The sequence below is a fragment of the Strix aluco genome, chromosome 11, assembly GCF_031877795.1.
Source record: "Strix aluco isolate bStrAlu1 chromosome 11, bStrAlu1.hap1, whole genome shotgun sequence".
NCBI lineage: Eukaryota > Metazoa > Chordata > Aves > Strigiformes > Strigidae > Strix > Strix aluco.
Window position 1 is genome coordinate 7,105,034 of NC_133941.1, and position 13,957 is coordinate 7,118,990.

The following is a 13,957-nucleotide window of genomic DNA, read 5'->3' on the forward strand; positions in this document are numbered from 1 at the left end:
AAGGAACAATAAAGGCAGATGAGAAAAAAGAATTTTACTTGATATGCAACTAATCTTGGAGTTTACTGACATAAGTTACCACTGACCATAAGCACATTAATCGAGCCCAACCTCATGCAAATCACATGACTCCAGCTGATGTTTCTTAATTAAGGTGCCAACAAGCCCGATAATGAAATCTGAAGAGTCAGAAGTGGGTGTGACACACACAAAACACTTGGTCAGTAGCAGCTAAACCTAGCCCACAAACAGCCCAAAGTCAAAAACTGAAATAGGCAGCAGTAACTTACAGGTGGAGGGAGCGGACACTGGAAGCAGCAGGTCCCAGGGAGGGAATGGCAGTCAGCTCATTGTTGTTGAGTCTCCTGCAATAAACAAATTAATTGTTGAAGCAAGCAGCCTACGACCAAGCATGCAGGAGCAGGGGACAGCCATGGCACTTCCTTATCCAACTCCCTTGACCCTCCAGGAACACCGACATTTTGGAAGAGGCCTCTATCTCAAGAGGTTTGTCTGGGTCTCTCTGACAGTCCCACCTTATTTTTCCAACCCAACCCTTTAATAAACAAGAACCACCACAACTTGTCCCACAGTACCTTCTTTATAAAAGCAACGTTTTTTACTCCTTCCACCCACTCCCTTAAGCGAAGTCAAGCACCACCAAGGAAGGTACTGTGCCACAGCCCTCCATCAGCCTGAGCTTCCACAGTCATTGCAGCCGAGCCCAAGATAGGAGACTGTTTGCACCCACGGCCATGAGGCAGCTGGGTTCTGCTGTGTCGGGACAATGAATTTAACTCCCTCCCAGAGCAGCAGCCCCCCCTCACCCCTCCATGCCAGGCCAAGGCATGGGGACCCATGAGGGTGCCATGGCAGTGGGGAACAGCAGCCTCAGGCCTCCTCTCCACACCAGGCCAAGCTCTGGAAATCCTGCAAGGGCAGCCCCACTAAGCCAGCAGCACACACACAAAAACCTGGCCCTGGCTGCAGTAATGTCACCAAGAACAGGTGACCTGCTCCAGCACACTGGCTGGGGAGCACCAAGCAGCCCCCCCCCAGGGCTAATGGCAATTGCAGATGGGGCCCTGCTCCTGGAAACACCGGTACAAAAATGTCCCCCTCAATGGCCTAATGTTTGAAGTGTTTTTCCGACTGAAAACAGATCCTTGCCATGTGACCAGGTCTTCCTTGGTTTAAAGAGCCCTTGTTTGTATGGTGAATTAGTCAATTAATTACTGTAACAGTCGCTTGTCTGGCCGCTTGAAAATTACCTAATTTCTTAGCCATCTTGCTCACTCCCTGCCCCCCCCCCACCGCCGCATGCTGAAGCAATTAAAGCCAAGCCCCTGTCAGGGTGAGCAGGGCAGCACACAGCAGCTCCCCAGGTCCCCCAGCCACCTCCAATCATCTATTGCTTGAGGCAGAGCCTTGCTGGGTCTCTTGCCCCTGTGCCCACCTTTAAACGTTCCCCTTCTGCAGGGGATCCACAAAGCAGATCTCAAAAATATCACAATTAAGGGTGTGAAAAGCAGAGCATCCCATAGCAGGCAGGGGAGCACAGCGCAACTGAGGTATGCTAAGCCATGTGCATGAGTTGGGGCAATCCTGAATTATGGGGTTTTTTTTTCCTTCTTTCCTTTAAAACTATTTTTGGCAGGTGGGAGAGGACAGCAGTACATCCATCCCAGAACTTCCTTCTGACTCCTCTGAGAGCAGGCAAGATATTTGATTTCATGAGGAGTTCCAGGCACTGCTGGGATAAAAGCTTTCCTTAGCATCGGCTCTGCCTCTGACATTATACCCGTGCCTTAAAATGTAAGGGAAAAAAGCCAGATGCATTGCAATTCAGCAAGGAGCTCCACTTTGCAACTAAAAGCTCATTGTTGCTCATATTATAGCAAGGTCTAGAGCTTTCAAAGGTACAAAGCAATATGTAAAGAGTATTCAAATGCTTATATTTGTGCCATATTTTCATTAACATCCAACTGAGCATCTTCTGGAAAGGCACAGGAGAAGGAGAATTAGGCTCACCCTCTGCGAGCCTGGGTCAGCTCTGGTTAAGCAGTTCCGACACCAACCAGTGTCTAACAACTGGTCAAACCCTCCTCTGACGTAAGTGTTATTTTCATATATCAGTCTACTGTCAGGTCAGAAGTGGTTCTCCCACCTCATTTTCTCTCTTGGCTCCCAGGCACCAGTTGCTGATGCAGAGGAGACAGCCAAGCTCAGTATTTGCCTGGGATTTCCCTCTCATCTTCCCCTTCCCCCATGTAAAGAAACAAGAAAAATAGAAAAAAAAACCCAAAACAGAACAACCAGGCTCCACAAATTTAAACTTTCAGTCTCCTTTCTCCTCCCCAGCCCTCCCCTTTGACGACACAAACCTGCTGCCTTTGGATGCTAAGGCAGAGGAGGAGGGGGGCCACCCGTATTAAATATTTACGGTCCAGTTGCCAGGCTGGTGTCAAGCTGAAATGGAGCCTGCTCAAAAATAGCACAGCTCTCCAGAGCTTTCAGTGAAAGGCACTTTAGAAAATAAAAGGTGAGTTGTTTGGAGAGGAATTTTAGCAGTTACTACCTCTTTGTTACAAATGAGCTTGGAAAACCTGAGAGCCGTGCAACCATCACTTTCATGGATCCCATGATCCATATGACCTGAGGAAACCCCAGAAAGGACCAAGGGCCTACCCAACAGCAACACCCTCCATCCCACCCTTTCAACCAAGGGATGAAAACGGATGGACCCCAGGGGGCTGTCATTACAGGGAGCCACCAAAGGGGATGAGAGAAAGCATAGGTGTCCTGAAGGAAAGTAATGTCCCACTCCAGCCCCTACCACTTGAGTCTCCATCAGCACAAAGCTACTTATTTCAGAGCATGTGGGATCACAGGGTTTCAGGCCACTTTGCCATTAAATTTCATCCTCCATTGATTTAAAACTTTTAATGAAAAAAAGCTTCTCAAAAAAAAAACAAAACACGAACAACTGCTTAAACCCAGGGAAAGGGAAGAGTCTGGGGTAAATACAGCTATTTATTACTATCGCAGTAAAGAGCATCCAAGATAAGCTATGAAGTTTAAATCTTTTGGTTTGTAGACACTTTCCTAAAATCAAGGGAAAACAAAAGGTTTTCAAAATATATCACACTAATTATTCACATACAGACACACATACAGAGCTTTGAGCCCCATCTGTAATGCTCAGGAACCACAGGCACCGTGTTTGAAGCATCATGGGAGGTTTCAGGTCTTATCAATGCATCTATTATTTGGGGCAATCTCTTTCCCCGAGGGGGACTTGGTTTGCCCAGCACAGCGCGCACAGCAAAACACTGACTTGCTCTCAAGACATGCCACAGCATGATGCTTATTTCATGAATGTTTGTAAAGTGCTTAAAAAAAACACCTCAGAAAGGAGATGCTCTGGCAGTACAGATGTGGTTCTCTTTGTGAAATGCAGTTTATTTCAGTGGTCTGTGGTTTAGCTGTTATTCAAAAGCAACCAAGATTGGTAGATAGGGCTTTTAATAGAGCTTCTCCCTCACACTTTCCAGAGCCTGCCTTCCAGGCTCTGCTCCAGACCTCTGCCTCCCTTCCAGTCTCCCATTTCTGACTGTTCCCTCTCCCTCCTACTTACTCCTCTGCCTTCTCTCTTCTCCCTAACCCTGCCTTTCTGACACAGCAAGCAGCTCATATCTGCACCATTACTTTGTGGGCTGCATTACTTACCTCTCCCGAACCCTGACATCTTTTTTTAGCAGCTGACAGTTCAGTGCAGGACTCGTCCCACTCTCGACTCGTGCAGCACTTTGCACAAGGGAGCTCCCTACCTAAGGAATCGGAAGTCATACATGTTTCCCAGCCCCATGTTCCCTGAAGTCACATGCCTTCAGGCACTTCCACAAATAAAAGCTATTGCTAAGCCACAGTCACATTAGGATAATTCTAAAGTCTCATGGGATCAGGGCTGCAATTCTCCTCTTTAAGCACAGTAATTTAAGGCTTTCCACAGTTTAAAGAGAAGTTGAGAAAACAGATCCTATATGGGCAGCGTTCTGCTGACCTGCATCACTTTCTCTCCCCTCCCTGACTGCTCCCTAGGATGATCATGATGAACTGATTTCAGAGCACTGCAGTCATTCCTGATGCATATTACTCACTCAATCACGATCCCCAGCAAGTCCCTACTATTAGTGTAAGCAGGGGAGCCAGGGGCAATCAGGCCAAGGGAGAGATGCAACATTAATCCCTCCATGGTCTAATCCTGCAGGCATCAGTCAGGCAGAACTCCCACTGTAGTAAACTCTTTTGCCTATTTAAGAATCACAGGATCTGGGCCCTCCACGAGCCCCAGAGCCAACACTTAATGAAAACAGACAGAGGACAAGAGAAAATGCACGATATACACAGAGTGCAGTATTGTTTCTGAAAGGAAATGTTTTTTCAGTTTCCCATGAGGCATCAGTAGCTCTTCAAACAGAGCCCAAACCTCAAGTATGCCAGCAATTCAACATTCAAATGCAAGCTCATTACCTCAACCCACTGCTTGCAATTTTAGTCACTTTCATTTTTCAAAACCCAAAATCAGAGCTCCAGGAATCACTGTGAATAGCTAACAAGCACAGCTCCTCTGTGAGTGTAACTGCTGAGCATTTACACAGATCAGGAGCTAGGAAATCCTGCGATTCCCTCAACAAGGTTTCCTTTACCAGCAAGGGAGGTCTGGCACACACACTCAGGCCTTCACCAGCTCCCTCTCTTCCCCCACCAAGGCAAAAGACAGCTCTGCTGTTTTAGCCTCTCCTAGCAGACTTCAAACAGAATTTGTTCTGGTTCCAAAAGGAGCACGAATGTCAGAGAGGAGGAGACACAGTTAAGTGCTTTGTTATCCACTACACTACACCTTTGTTTCCTGGGAGATTTGGGTTAGGTTGGCATCAGGTATCACAATCCAGGCTGTTCTGCCTTGCTTCAGGGTTATCCTTTCAGCAAGGAGCTTTGTGTGTATGTTCAGGTGTGTTAGCTGAACTGTTCCCTCAGAGTATTGCACAAGACTGAGGGAGGCAAACTCCAATGATTTCCAATAACAGCTATGCTGTTCTAATGGGGATGCTGTGTTCTGCTAATTGATTAGTTTAAGAAAAACAGCACAGGTACAACATGGAGAAAAACCTCCACACCAAGTCAGATCTGCTCATTCAACTTAGCTAAAGGAAGGTATTGTCTTAGGAAACTATATACAATTTCCTCCTGGCCCACAAGCCACCCTGGCAAAACACAATTAAAACCTTTGAAAGAATACTTACACTTCCTGCAGGTTCGACAGCCCTGCAAAGGCAGAAGGATCAATCTCCGTCAAATTGTTGTAGCTCAGGTTTCTGTTAAAATAAAAGACAGTGGGATCAGCATACTGCAGTTACCATGCTCAGCAAAACACAGCTGTCTTAATTATTCTGGATTGCACTGGGAGGGTGGGTTTGTTGTTGGGTGTTTTTGTTTTTTTTTTTTTTTTAAACATGAGTACTTAAACACAGCAGAACAGCACTTTTTTGGTGAATCGATGAGTAAGTTTAGTTCTGTGATCAAAGTGTTATCATCTAGCTCTCCCTTTTTCCTCTTTTGCATTAGTGTGGTTTTAATTTGTCTTTCTATTACATAATTACATTTATTATTCTTCTATTGGTTATTCACAACCACAAAACTAATCACAGATGAATAAGATATTTCCTGACAAATTAAAGTCTGAACTGAAACAATCAAACTATCTGCTAAATATTTTACAACTATATTCCCATGGAGTATTTTTATATACCACTGTGTTACATACAAAATATACACACACAGGTATGTCCACTTACTATGTGTAAACATAAAATATATTCTACCTTTTCTAACAAGATATTATTAGCATATCACTTTTTTTTTTTTTTAAATCAGTGATTACAGCTTTCAGCCAGCCACGCAGTAGCACGCACTTTGGTCCTCAACACCCCAACCAACGTTTTCCAACCTCCCAACAGTCCAAATCTAGACCATATTATTCACTGACGGATGGCAAATAGGTTGTGCTGTATTATCTGAAAACAGCCTGGTGGGAAAGCAGACCTGCCTCGCAGGACATCCCTGTTTGGAAATACAGCCAGAGCTCAACATGCTTCTGGGAGGAACACACTGCGAGGATTGCTAGGGACAGCAAATGACAAAGTAATGCAAATAAAGTACCGCCCCCAAAAACCACAAGCAAGAGCTTTGCTGTGCTCTGCTGCAGCATCATATGGTGTGACAGCAAAGTCCCCCTCCAAAACCTGCACTATCAGCACACCACACACGACAGGCCAAACCTGCAGCTAGGGCCTTACCAGGAGAGCACAGATCAATTAAGACCAAGTGACTAATGATGCGGAAATTAACAAATGGCCTAATTAACATGATGTATGCAGTGTTGGCATGTTCCTGTGAGTGTGTAATCTAAAGAGGGAGGAGGCAAATTGATGGGTGGTAGCAGAAAAGCAACCACAATAAGTTGTAAGGAAATTGTGAGGGGGACCTACTTTAAATTTACCCTGCTCCACACCCTGCTCTAGGATATTATCCTGGGTAAAATTCAACCCTCCTGTCTCCTCTGCAGGGAGGTTACACCCTCTTACTGCACCTCTGAACACAACCCAAAAGATTCACGGCCTGATTTTAGATAAGCCCTCAAACATTCAGCTGCTGATTCAAACCACCAAGCCTGTCTGACTAGAAAACTGGCCAATCTTCCCTGGTTTGTGTATTTTCTTTGTTTTAAAGCTGTGCCCACAGAATCCGAGCAGGTCTGGAGCCCAAACAGGTAAACAGGACCTAAGTCACCGAGACACCTACTGAACTTTTACCCATGCTATGCAACCCAAGAGCTGAGGAACACAAAAAAAAAGGGAAGCTGCCAGAAGAGCATAGACAGAGACCTCCTGTTTGAACTGCTCATGCTAACCCACTGCACTTTGTGGTAATGCAAAGACAAATCTAGGCCCACAGTGACTTTACAAATACCAAGACTTGAAAAACTACAAAGCTTATCAACTTTGCACAATTAGCAGGAAGCGATAAACACCTCTTTCGGGCTAAAAAGCAGTTATTGATCACCAGCCCTCCAATGATGCATTTCTGGGAAGTGCTCAAAGCTTTCCCCTGTACACGGGAACCATTTGCTAGTTCTCACACACATGCTGTTCCCCATCATTTTAGAGCAGTCAGATCTCAAGACAGCTCCTTGCATCTTGACTGAAACATTCAATTTTTTTGCCAATACCTGCTGTGAAAGAAGGCTCTACAAATCAACAACACAAGCTGACTCTTAACAGAATCTAGACGTGAAGCTACACAGGAGTGTAAAACCTAACCAAGCATCTAGTTTTAAAATATGCTGTCCTGTAAGCCCCTACTGTCTTTTAAAACACTCAAGAGACCTTTAAATCAATACCAGCCTACAGCAGATATCCATTTCACTATGAACTCAAAGGCATTTATCTAAATAAAAGTCAAACTGCAGTTTAAACTCAGAGTGCATTTGAAAGCCAAGTCCATATTCATAGCACAATTATGAATTAAAGTGTAATTTGCCCACAGATTACATTACTACTTTTTTTTTTAAACCACACAGCAAGATCAGGTTGGAGCTTGTCCCTGCCTGATGTAGAGGCAAAGAGAAAATACAACAGGTAACGTCCTATAGGCTCAACACAATAAAGCTGACACAAATACTAGTGACAAACTGTAAGGGGGAAATGCAACCACGGTCATGACCATGCATGAATCCATCTGTTTTCATGTATTTCTATGCCTTCTATTGCTGCAAATCTTTGTATTTCTTAAGGTAATGTATTTATCCTCAAAACATTCCTCTGCAATAGGCTAAGAAGCTCTTTTATGAATCAAGCACTGAGAATCACAGGCACCAAACTGATCATCCCTGCACTTAAAGGGACCAGATTCCTGTCTTAGTCAGTGCTCAAGCACTGAGTGATGCTGACACGAACCTCAGAGGTTCACAGGTGAAAAAACAAAGGTCTTCATCATAAAGGATTTCATGGGCACAGTTTTAACATCATCCAAAGCAACTTTCCGATAATTGTTGCTGCCATTCAAGAAGTCTGAACATCAAAGTCACTGCACAAATAGCTGGCTCTTCGGATACCACAGCCATATTTTGCCTACACCAGCAACAAAAAGTGTTTCCAATGGTTGCTGTAGAAATACAGGTGAACTCCACCATCTTGTATGCCAAAGTCTTCAGTTCTCCCCATGCTACCCACTCCAGCTGTCAACCATCCTCACCAAACACACAACACTTCCAAAATCAGTTGGGAAATGGAAGTTAGAAATACAGAGTCAGTGCAAAATAAACAGGAGACTTGAAATTGAATAGATTCACCAAAATAAACAGTTTACTCAATTTCTGAGACTAGCTATATTTTAACTTACACTAAAACAGCCAAGAATTTCTAGCCTGAAGCATTAGCAATCAAAAGATGTGTTTCCCAGAACTCAGATCCCTTCACTAGACAGTATTTGGCATGCTAGTCACAGCATTCAAATGGGAGAAAGAATTAACGTGCTCCAATAGATGGATCATTTGGACCAGGAGTCAGGAAACCTCCATCTATTCTTGACTCTCTTAATCTCCTGCTGGGTGACCGGGTCATGTCACATCACCTCTCCAGAGCTTTTGTTTCCACAGCCATCCTTTGTCTGTCTTGTCTATTTGGACTGTAAATAAAATTGAGGTAGGTATTGTCTCGGTTGGCACGATGCTGATGAAATGAGGCCTCAATCTTGGTTGGGCTCCAGTAATGCAAATAAAGAAGGGAACTCAAAACTTGAGGTCATGGGTGCACGTGGTGCTCCCCCACCACCAAGCACAGGTCCCAAATGTACAGTGCGGCATGAAGCACTGCAGGGGCTAATAGCCCCATCAGCTTGACCTCTCCAAGCTGAACAGACCAGTAATGCAGGCTAGAGATGCCAAGCTTGGGGGCACAGCTGTCCCATCACTGAGAACAGTCGATGTTTCTGTTCTCCCATAGCATAGAACATGTTCCTTATTGAGCCCCTTGGTGAACAAATATTTCTGCCACCAGTATTCTAAAACGTCTTTTTCAAAGAAAAAGAGCCCTCAAAACCCAAAGGCAAAACCCTGTCCTTTCCCAAATCATCACTTCCCTAAACCACCTGAGTTCTCTCAGGTGCTGGGCATCTCTTCAAAGCAGCAGTTTATAAAGCATGATCTACAGTGTTTTAAGCCAGTCCCAAGAGACCATGTCTTCGTCTCTTAGGACTGTCTCTCTGACCAGATCAGCTGGTCAGAGAGACAGTCCTAAGAGATGAAGACATGGTCTCTCGGGCACTGCATCTACACACACACATACAGTCAGTTGAGCCCAAGTGTGGGCATGCCCATGCAGAAAGCAGAGTACCCAGTGGGCTGCCTGCTCCTCTGCATAGGTACATGTTTCTGTTACATTACTCATGTGATGATATTTGGTCCCTCTAAGGCAATTGTGCAAAGAAAACAGAATTCAGACAACCAACATAAACCCTGGACAAGAGCCTGCCTGGGCTGTAAGTTCAGGGAAGCACCCTACAAAGGTCAGAAGCTTCTACAGATGGCAGAGAAGACTGAAGAGACACCAACTTGAGTGGCCCCTAATGTTCAGGCTGTTTTTTCCCTGTTGAATAAAGCTGATCTTGGGAGGGGTGGGGGGGTTGAACTTTATTTGACTTAATGGCATGAGAAGTGCTCTGCACTATTTATCTACTGCATACCTCAAATCTTCCTTGTATTGGCTCATCCAACAACATAGGGTTTTTCCCCCCCCTCATGTCTCTAAGGTGCCCATGATCAGGAACTGAGAACCTGTTAAATCAGTATGGGAAAGGCCCTGTTCTGTCTATTCATCCATTCCAGACTCTAAATGAGAAAGCTGTGTTTGTCTTTAGTTAGCATTGTGAAAACGGCACTGTGGATCACTGAACATTGCAGAGACTGAAAGGAAAGCCTTGTTAAATAACCAGGTATGTAGCCTGCCTTGAAACCACCTCCCCAAAGTAATAATGCTGTCACAGAACAAGTCTTGCTTGCCAGTGAGGAGCGATCAGTCAGCTCTTTGAATCATGAGATGCCAATCCTGCCTCCCTGGGCAATGTAGAAGTTTTGGCTCCACTTTGGAACCCTGACCACTGTAGAGAAAAGCCACCTCTAAAACAGAGGTGACTGGCTGCCTTGCCAGACAAAAGAATAGAGACATACGTGGCTCCTGGTCTCTGCTCACCATGATGATAGCTGAATTCCGTTCAGTGAGGTGAAGGTTTCCGACCCTTACGTCAAAACCATTTATCTGTCAGTGCAGAAGATTATGTCAAAAGCGTTTCTGCACCTTTTGATGACAGGCATTGGAGAAAAGGAGGATGGCTCAAAGTTCTGCCACTGCCAACTGTGGCTTTCATTAAACATTTTGTCAACCATTGTCATAACACAACTTTTCATTGCTCCAGCACAAAAGGGAGCCAAAGGCCCAGAACAATCAAGCCTTGCAATAGAAATTCCTCTGGCTAATCTGTCGAAAGATAGCTGCCTAGTCCACAGCTTACTGAATAGGCACCATCCTCTTCCCACATGTTTGTAGATGGCTTTACAGCACTGGAATGGAGGCCTCATGCACACTTGATTTGGTATGAAAAGCATGGCTGCAGCTGAATTAGCTTGGGGATGGGGGCCAGGGGAACAAGAGAGGGAACACATTGCCCATACTAAAAGCATACAGCTGTGTAGGGAAGAAAGCACACTCAAATTTCTCTTTTAACCAAGCTTGTGAGCTCCCGGAGAGATAGCAGAGTCCTCATAAGCAGTAACATTCAAGGCTTAACACTGAAGTACAAAGCGATCAAAGAGACTGAAAGGATTCAGGTGGTTGCATGGTCTGTAAGGACAGAAAGAAGCAGCTTTAGTCCATTTTTTTTTTTCCTGTGTATAGGACAAGTCCAAAATCTACTCCCATAAGGCAAGAGCAGCTAAACAGCTAGTGCCAGCTACCCACAGCTGCACTGCATGGCAACACCTTCCCTTAAATGGGATTCTTCAGTTCCCCCTAAAACAAACAGCCACTAAATGGAGTTGCATAAGCCCCACAGTGATGAGTCAGGAGCTTTCACATACTCAACATGCAGTCCTTAACTACCTTCTGGAGCATCATAGAATGGTTTGGGTTGGAAGGGGCCCTAAAGATCATCTAGCTCCAATGCCCCTGCCATGGGCAGGGACACCTTCCACTGGACCAGGTTGCTCAAAGCCCCGTCCAACCTGGCCTTGAACCCTTCCAGGGAGGGGGCAGCCACAGCTTCTCTGGGAAACCTGTGCCAGGGCCTCACCACCCTCACAGGGAAGAATTTCTTCCTAATATCTAATCCAAATCTACCCTCTCTCAGTTTAAACTCCTTACCCCTCATCCTATCCCTACACCCCTGATAAAGAGTCCCTCCCCCCTTTCCTGTAGCCCTCTTTAAGTACTGGGAGGCTGCTCTAAGGTCTCCCCAGAGCCTTCTCTTCTCCAGGCTGAACACCCCCAACTCTCTCAGCCTGTCCTCACAGGGGAGGTGCTCCAGACCCCTGGTCATCTTTGTGGCCTCCTCTGGACCTGCTCAAGCAGGTCCATGTCCTTCTGATGTTGGTGCCCCCAGAGCTGGACACAGCACTGCAGGGGGGGGTCTCATGAGAGCAGAGCAGAGGGGGAGAATCCCCTCCCTCGACCTGCTGGCCACACTTCTCTTGACGTAGCCCAGCACACGGGTGGCTTTCTGGGCTGTGAGCGCACACTGCTGGCTCATGGTCAGTTTTCCATCCGCTGATACCCTCAAGTCCTTCTCCGCAGGGCTGCTCTCAATCCACTCCTTGCCCAGCCTGGATTTGTGCTTGGGACTGCCCCAACCCATGGGCAGGACCTTGCCCTTGGCCTTGTTGAACTTCATGAGGTTTGTACGTCCCAACCCTCCAGCCTGTCCAGGTCCCTCTGGATGGCACATCCCTTCCCTCCAGCGTGTCGACTGCACCACACAGCTTGGTGTCGTCAGGGAACTTGCTGGGGGTCCCTTGATCCCACTGTCCATGTCACCAACAAAGATGTTAAACAGCTCCAGTCCCAACACCGACCCCTGAGGAATGCTGCTTGTCACTGCTCTCCACTTGGACATCGAGCTGTTGACCACGACTCTGAGTGCAACCAAAGTTTCCTGCAGATTCCTTTCTAGTAGCTGATGCACTGCCAGAAGCCAAAGCTGGGACTTGGGGAAAATCACTTACCCAACCCACCACAGCCATTCCTGGGTTTCCTTTGAATGGGCCTGCTAAACTGGTAGAAAACCACAGATTCTTATACACCTCAGCTCCCTCATCACCCTCATCTCTATTCCATTGCTCCCAAACTCGCTATAACAGGCCTACGGTCAGGAAGGACAAAGAACCGAAAGCCGTATTTGCTAAAGGACGCACTGAACGGTTCTGCACCCACACTGTGTCTTGCAGTTCAGCCAGTCTCAAGCACAAGCTCCCACACTGCTGAGCAGTACTTCGACTGACTGGGCTACGCAACCTCTGGGATGCTCACGTTTCTGGGGTGACAAAAGCCACGATAAGCCAAGCCCCTTGTGATTTCTTTTACAGCGTACCCCAAGGAGCCCTGCCTGCCTATACAAAGCACCCAGCTTACAGGAGAAGGGACACTGCTGGGGCACAGAAATGTCCCACACCAAGCATCAGCAAGAGTTACCTCCTAAAAGGAGGCAAGAGCAACAAAACACAGGGCACCAGAGAGGTGAAAGAGCAACAAGCTGGGACAAGGTGCTCTGGAGAGAAGGGGACTCTGCAGGACAAGGAAAGGACAAACAGCACCCACGTGGGTGAAGCTATGCCCCATCACTGAGAGGTCCTGTTAGCAGCTAAGCAAGTGTGCTCACTCAGGCTTTACTTATGCCCTAGCTCAAATTAGCAGCAGCATCATATTAGCTTGGGTTAATAGCCTGCTCATAAGGGGCTTTATGTGCAGAAGGGAGTCAACTTAAGGGCAACCCTCAAGCCATAATATGAACTAATTTGACAGTGAAGACAAACTTTGAGAGGTCATCCAGACACCAAGAAAACTGCACCATGAATCACTCTCAGTCATGACCAACAATATCGTCTAAAGGAAATTCCTGTAGCATGATCACCAAAGAATCAATACCACACCAATTCCAGCAGATGCATGCAGTCATTAATGCAAAGAACACTAATTAAAACCACATCACTGAGAAGCATTGTGCTGGACTACAATTTAATTTAGCATGTGGTTGATATGGTTCAAGGGATTAGAGAATTATCTTTTCTTATCTTCAAGTAACTTTCAGGGACACAATTTCAGCCCTGGCCCTTCCTCCTGCTCTGCCACTCTGTGCTCACAACTGTTTCCGCTCACAAGCGTGCAGAGACCACACATCTGACACAAAAAGGCGCCTGCGCATACAAGCCTGGTAAGGAACCACCAGAGCTGGTCTGCTCACACAAGGCTGCAAACATAAGTATCTCCATCACTGTCAGCTCCCTGGCTCCAACAGGCAGCACAGGAGGGCAACCGCGCTCTCAGGGGCTGAGGAAGGGCAGAGAAGTCCTTTGCAGGAGCATTGGGTAACACTACGCTGCTGCTGCTTCCACATCTACAACAAGGAACTCCTACAGGCTTTTTTGTCTCTTTAAAAAGGGCAGTGTCAGGTTATTTTAGGCCCTGTTCAGTTTACACAAATGTGTTTTGACAAAACCTAGGATCCCATTTGCTCCTATTTTAAGAACCTTAGCAAAACTAAAGTGGAGTTTTCTGCCTTTTTTTTAAATTTTGTTTGGAAGACCATCTCCTCCAAACACCACAAATGTTTTAATCATTTTTTTTTTAAA

General features: G+C 46.0%; 1 protein-coding gene across 1 annotated transcript in view; it reads right to left on the reverse strand.

Moving 5' to 3' along the window:
- The window catches only part of LRIG1 (leucine rich repeats and immunoglobulin like domains 1), a 96,209-nt gene that overhangs the window by 52,274 nt on the left and 29,978 nt on the right, over nt 1-13,957 (reverse strand). The window contains 2 exon segments of the mRNA XM_074835945.1: nt 291-365; nt 5,307-5,378. Coding sequence (XP_074692046.1) covers nt 291-365; nt 5,307-5,378 — 147 coding nt within the window.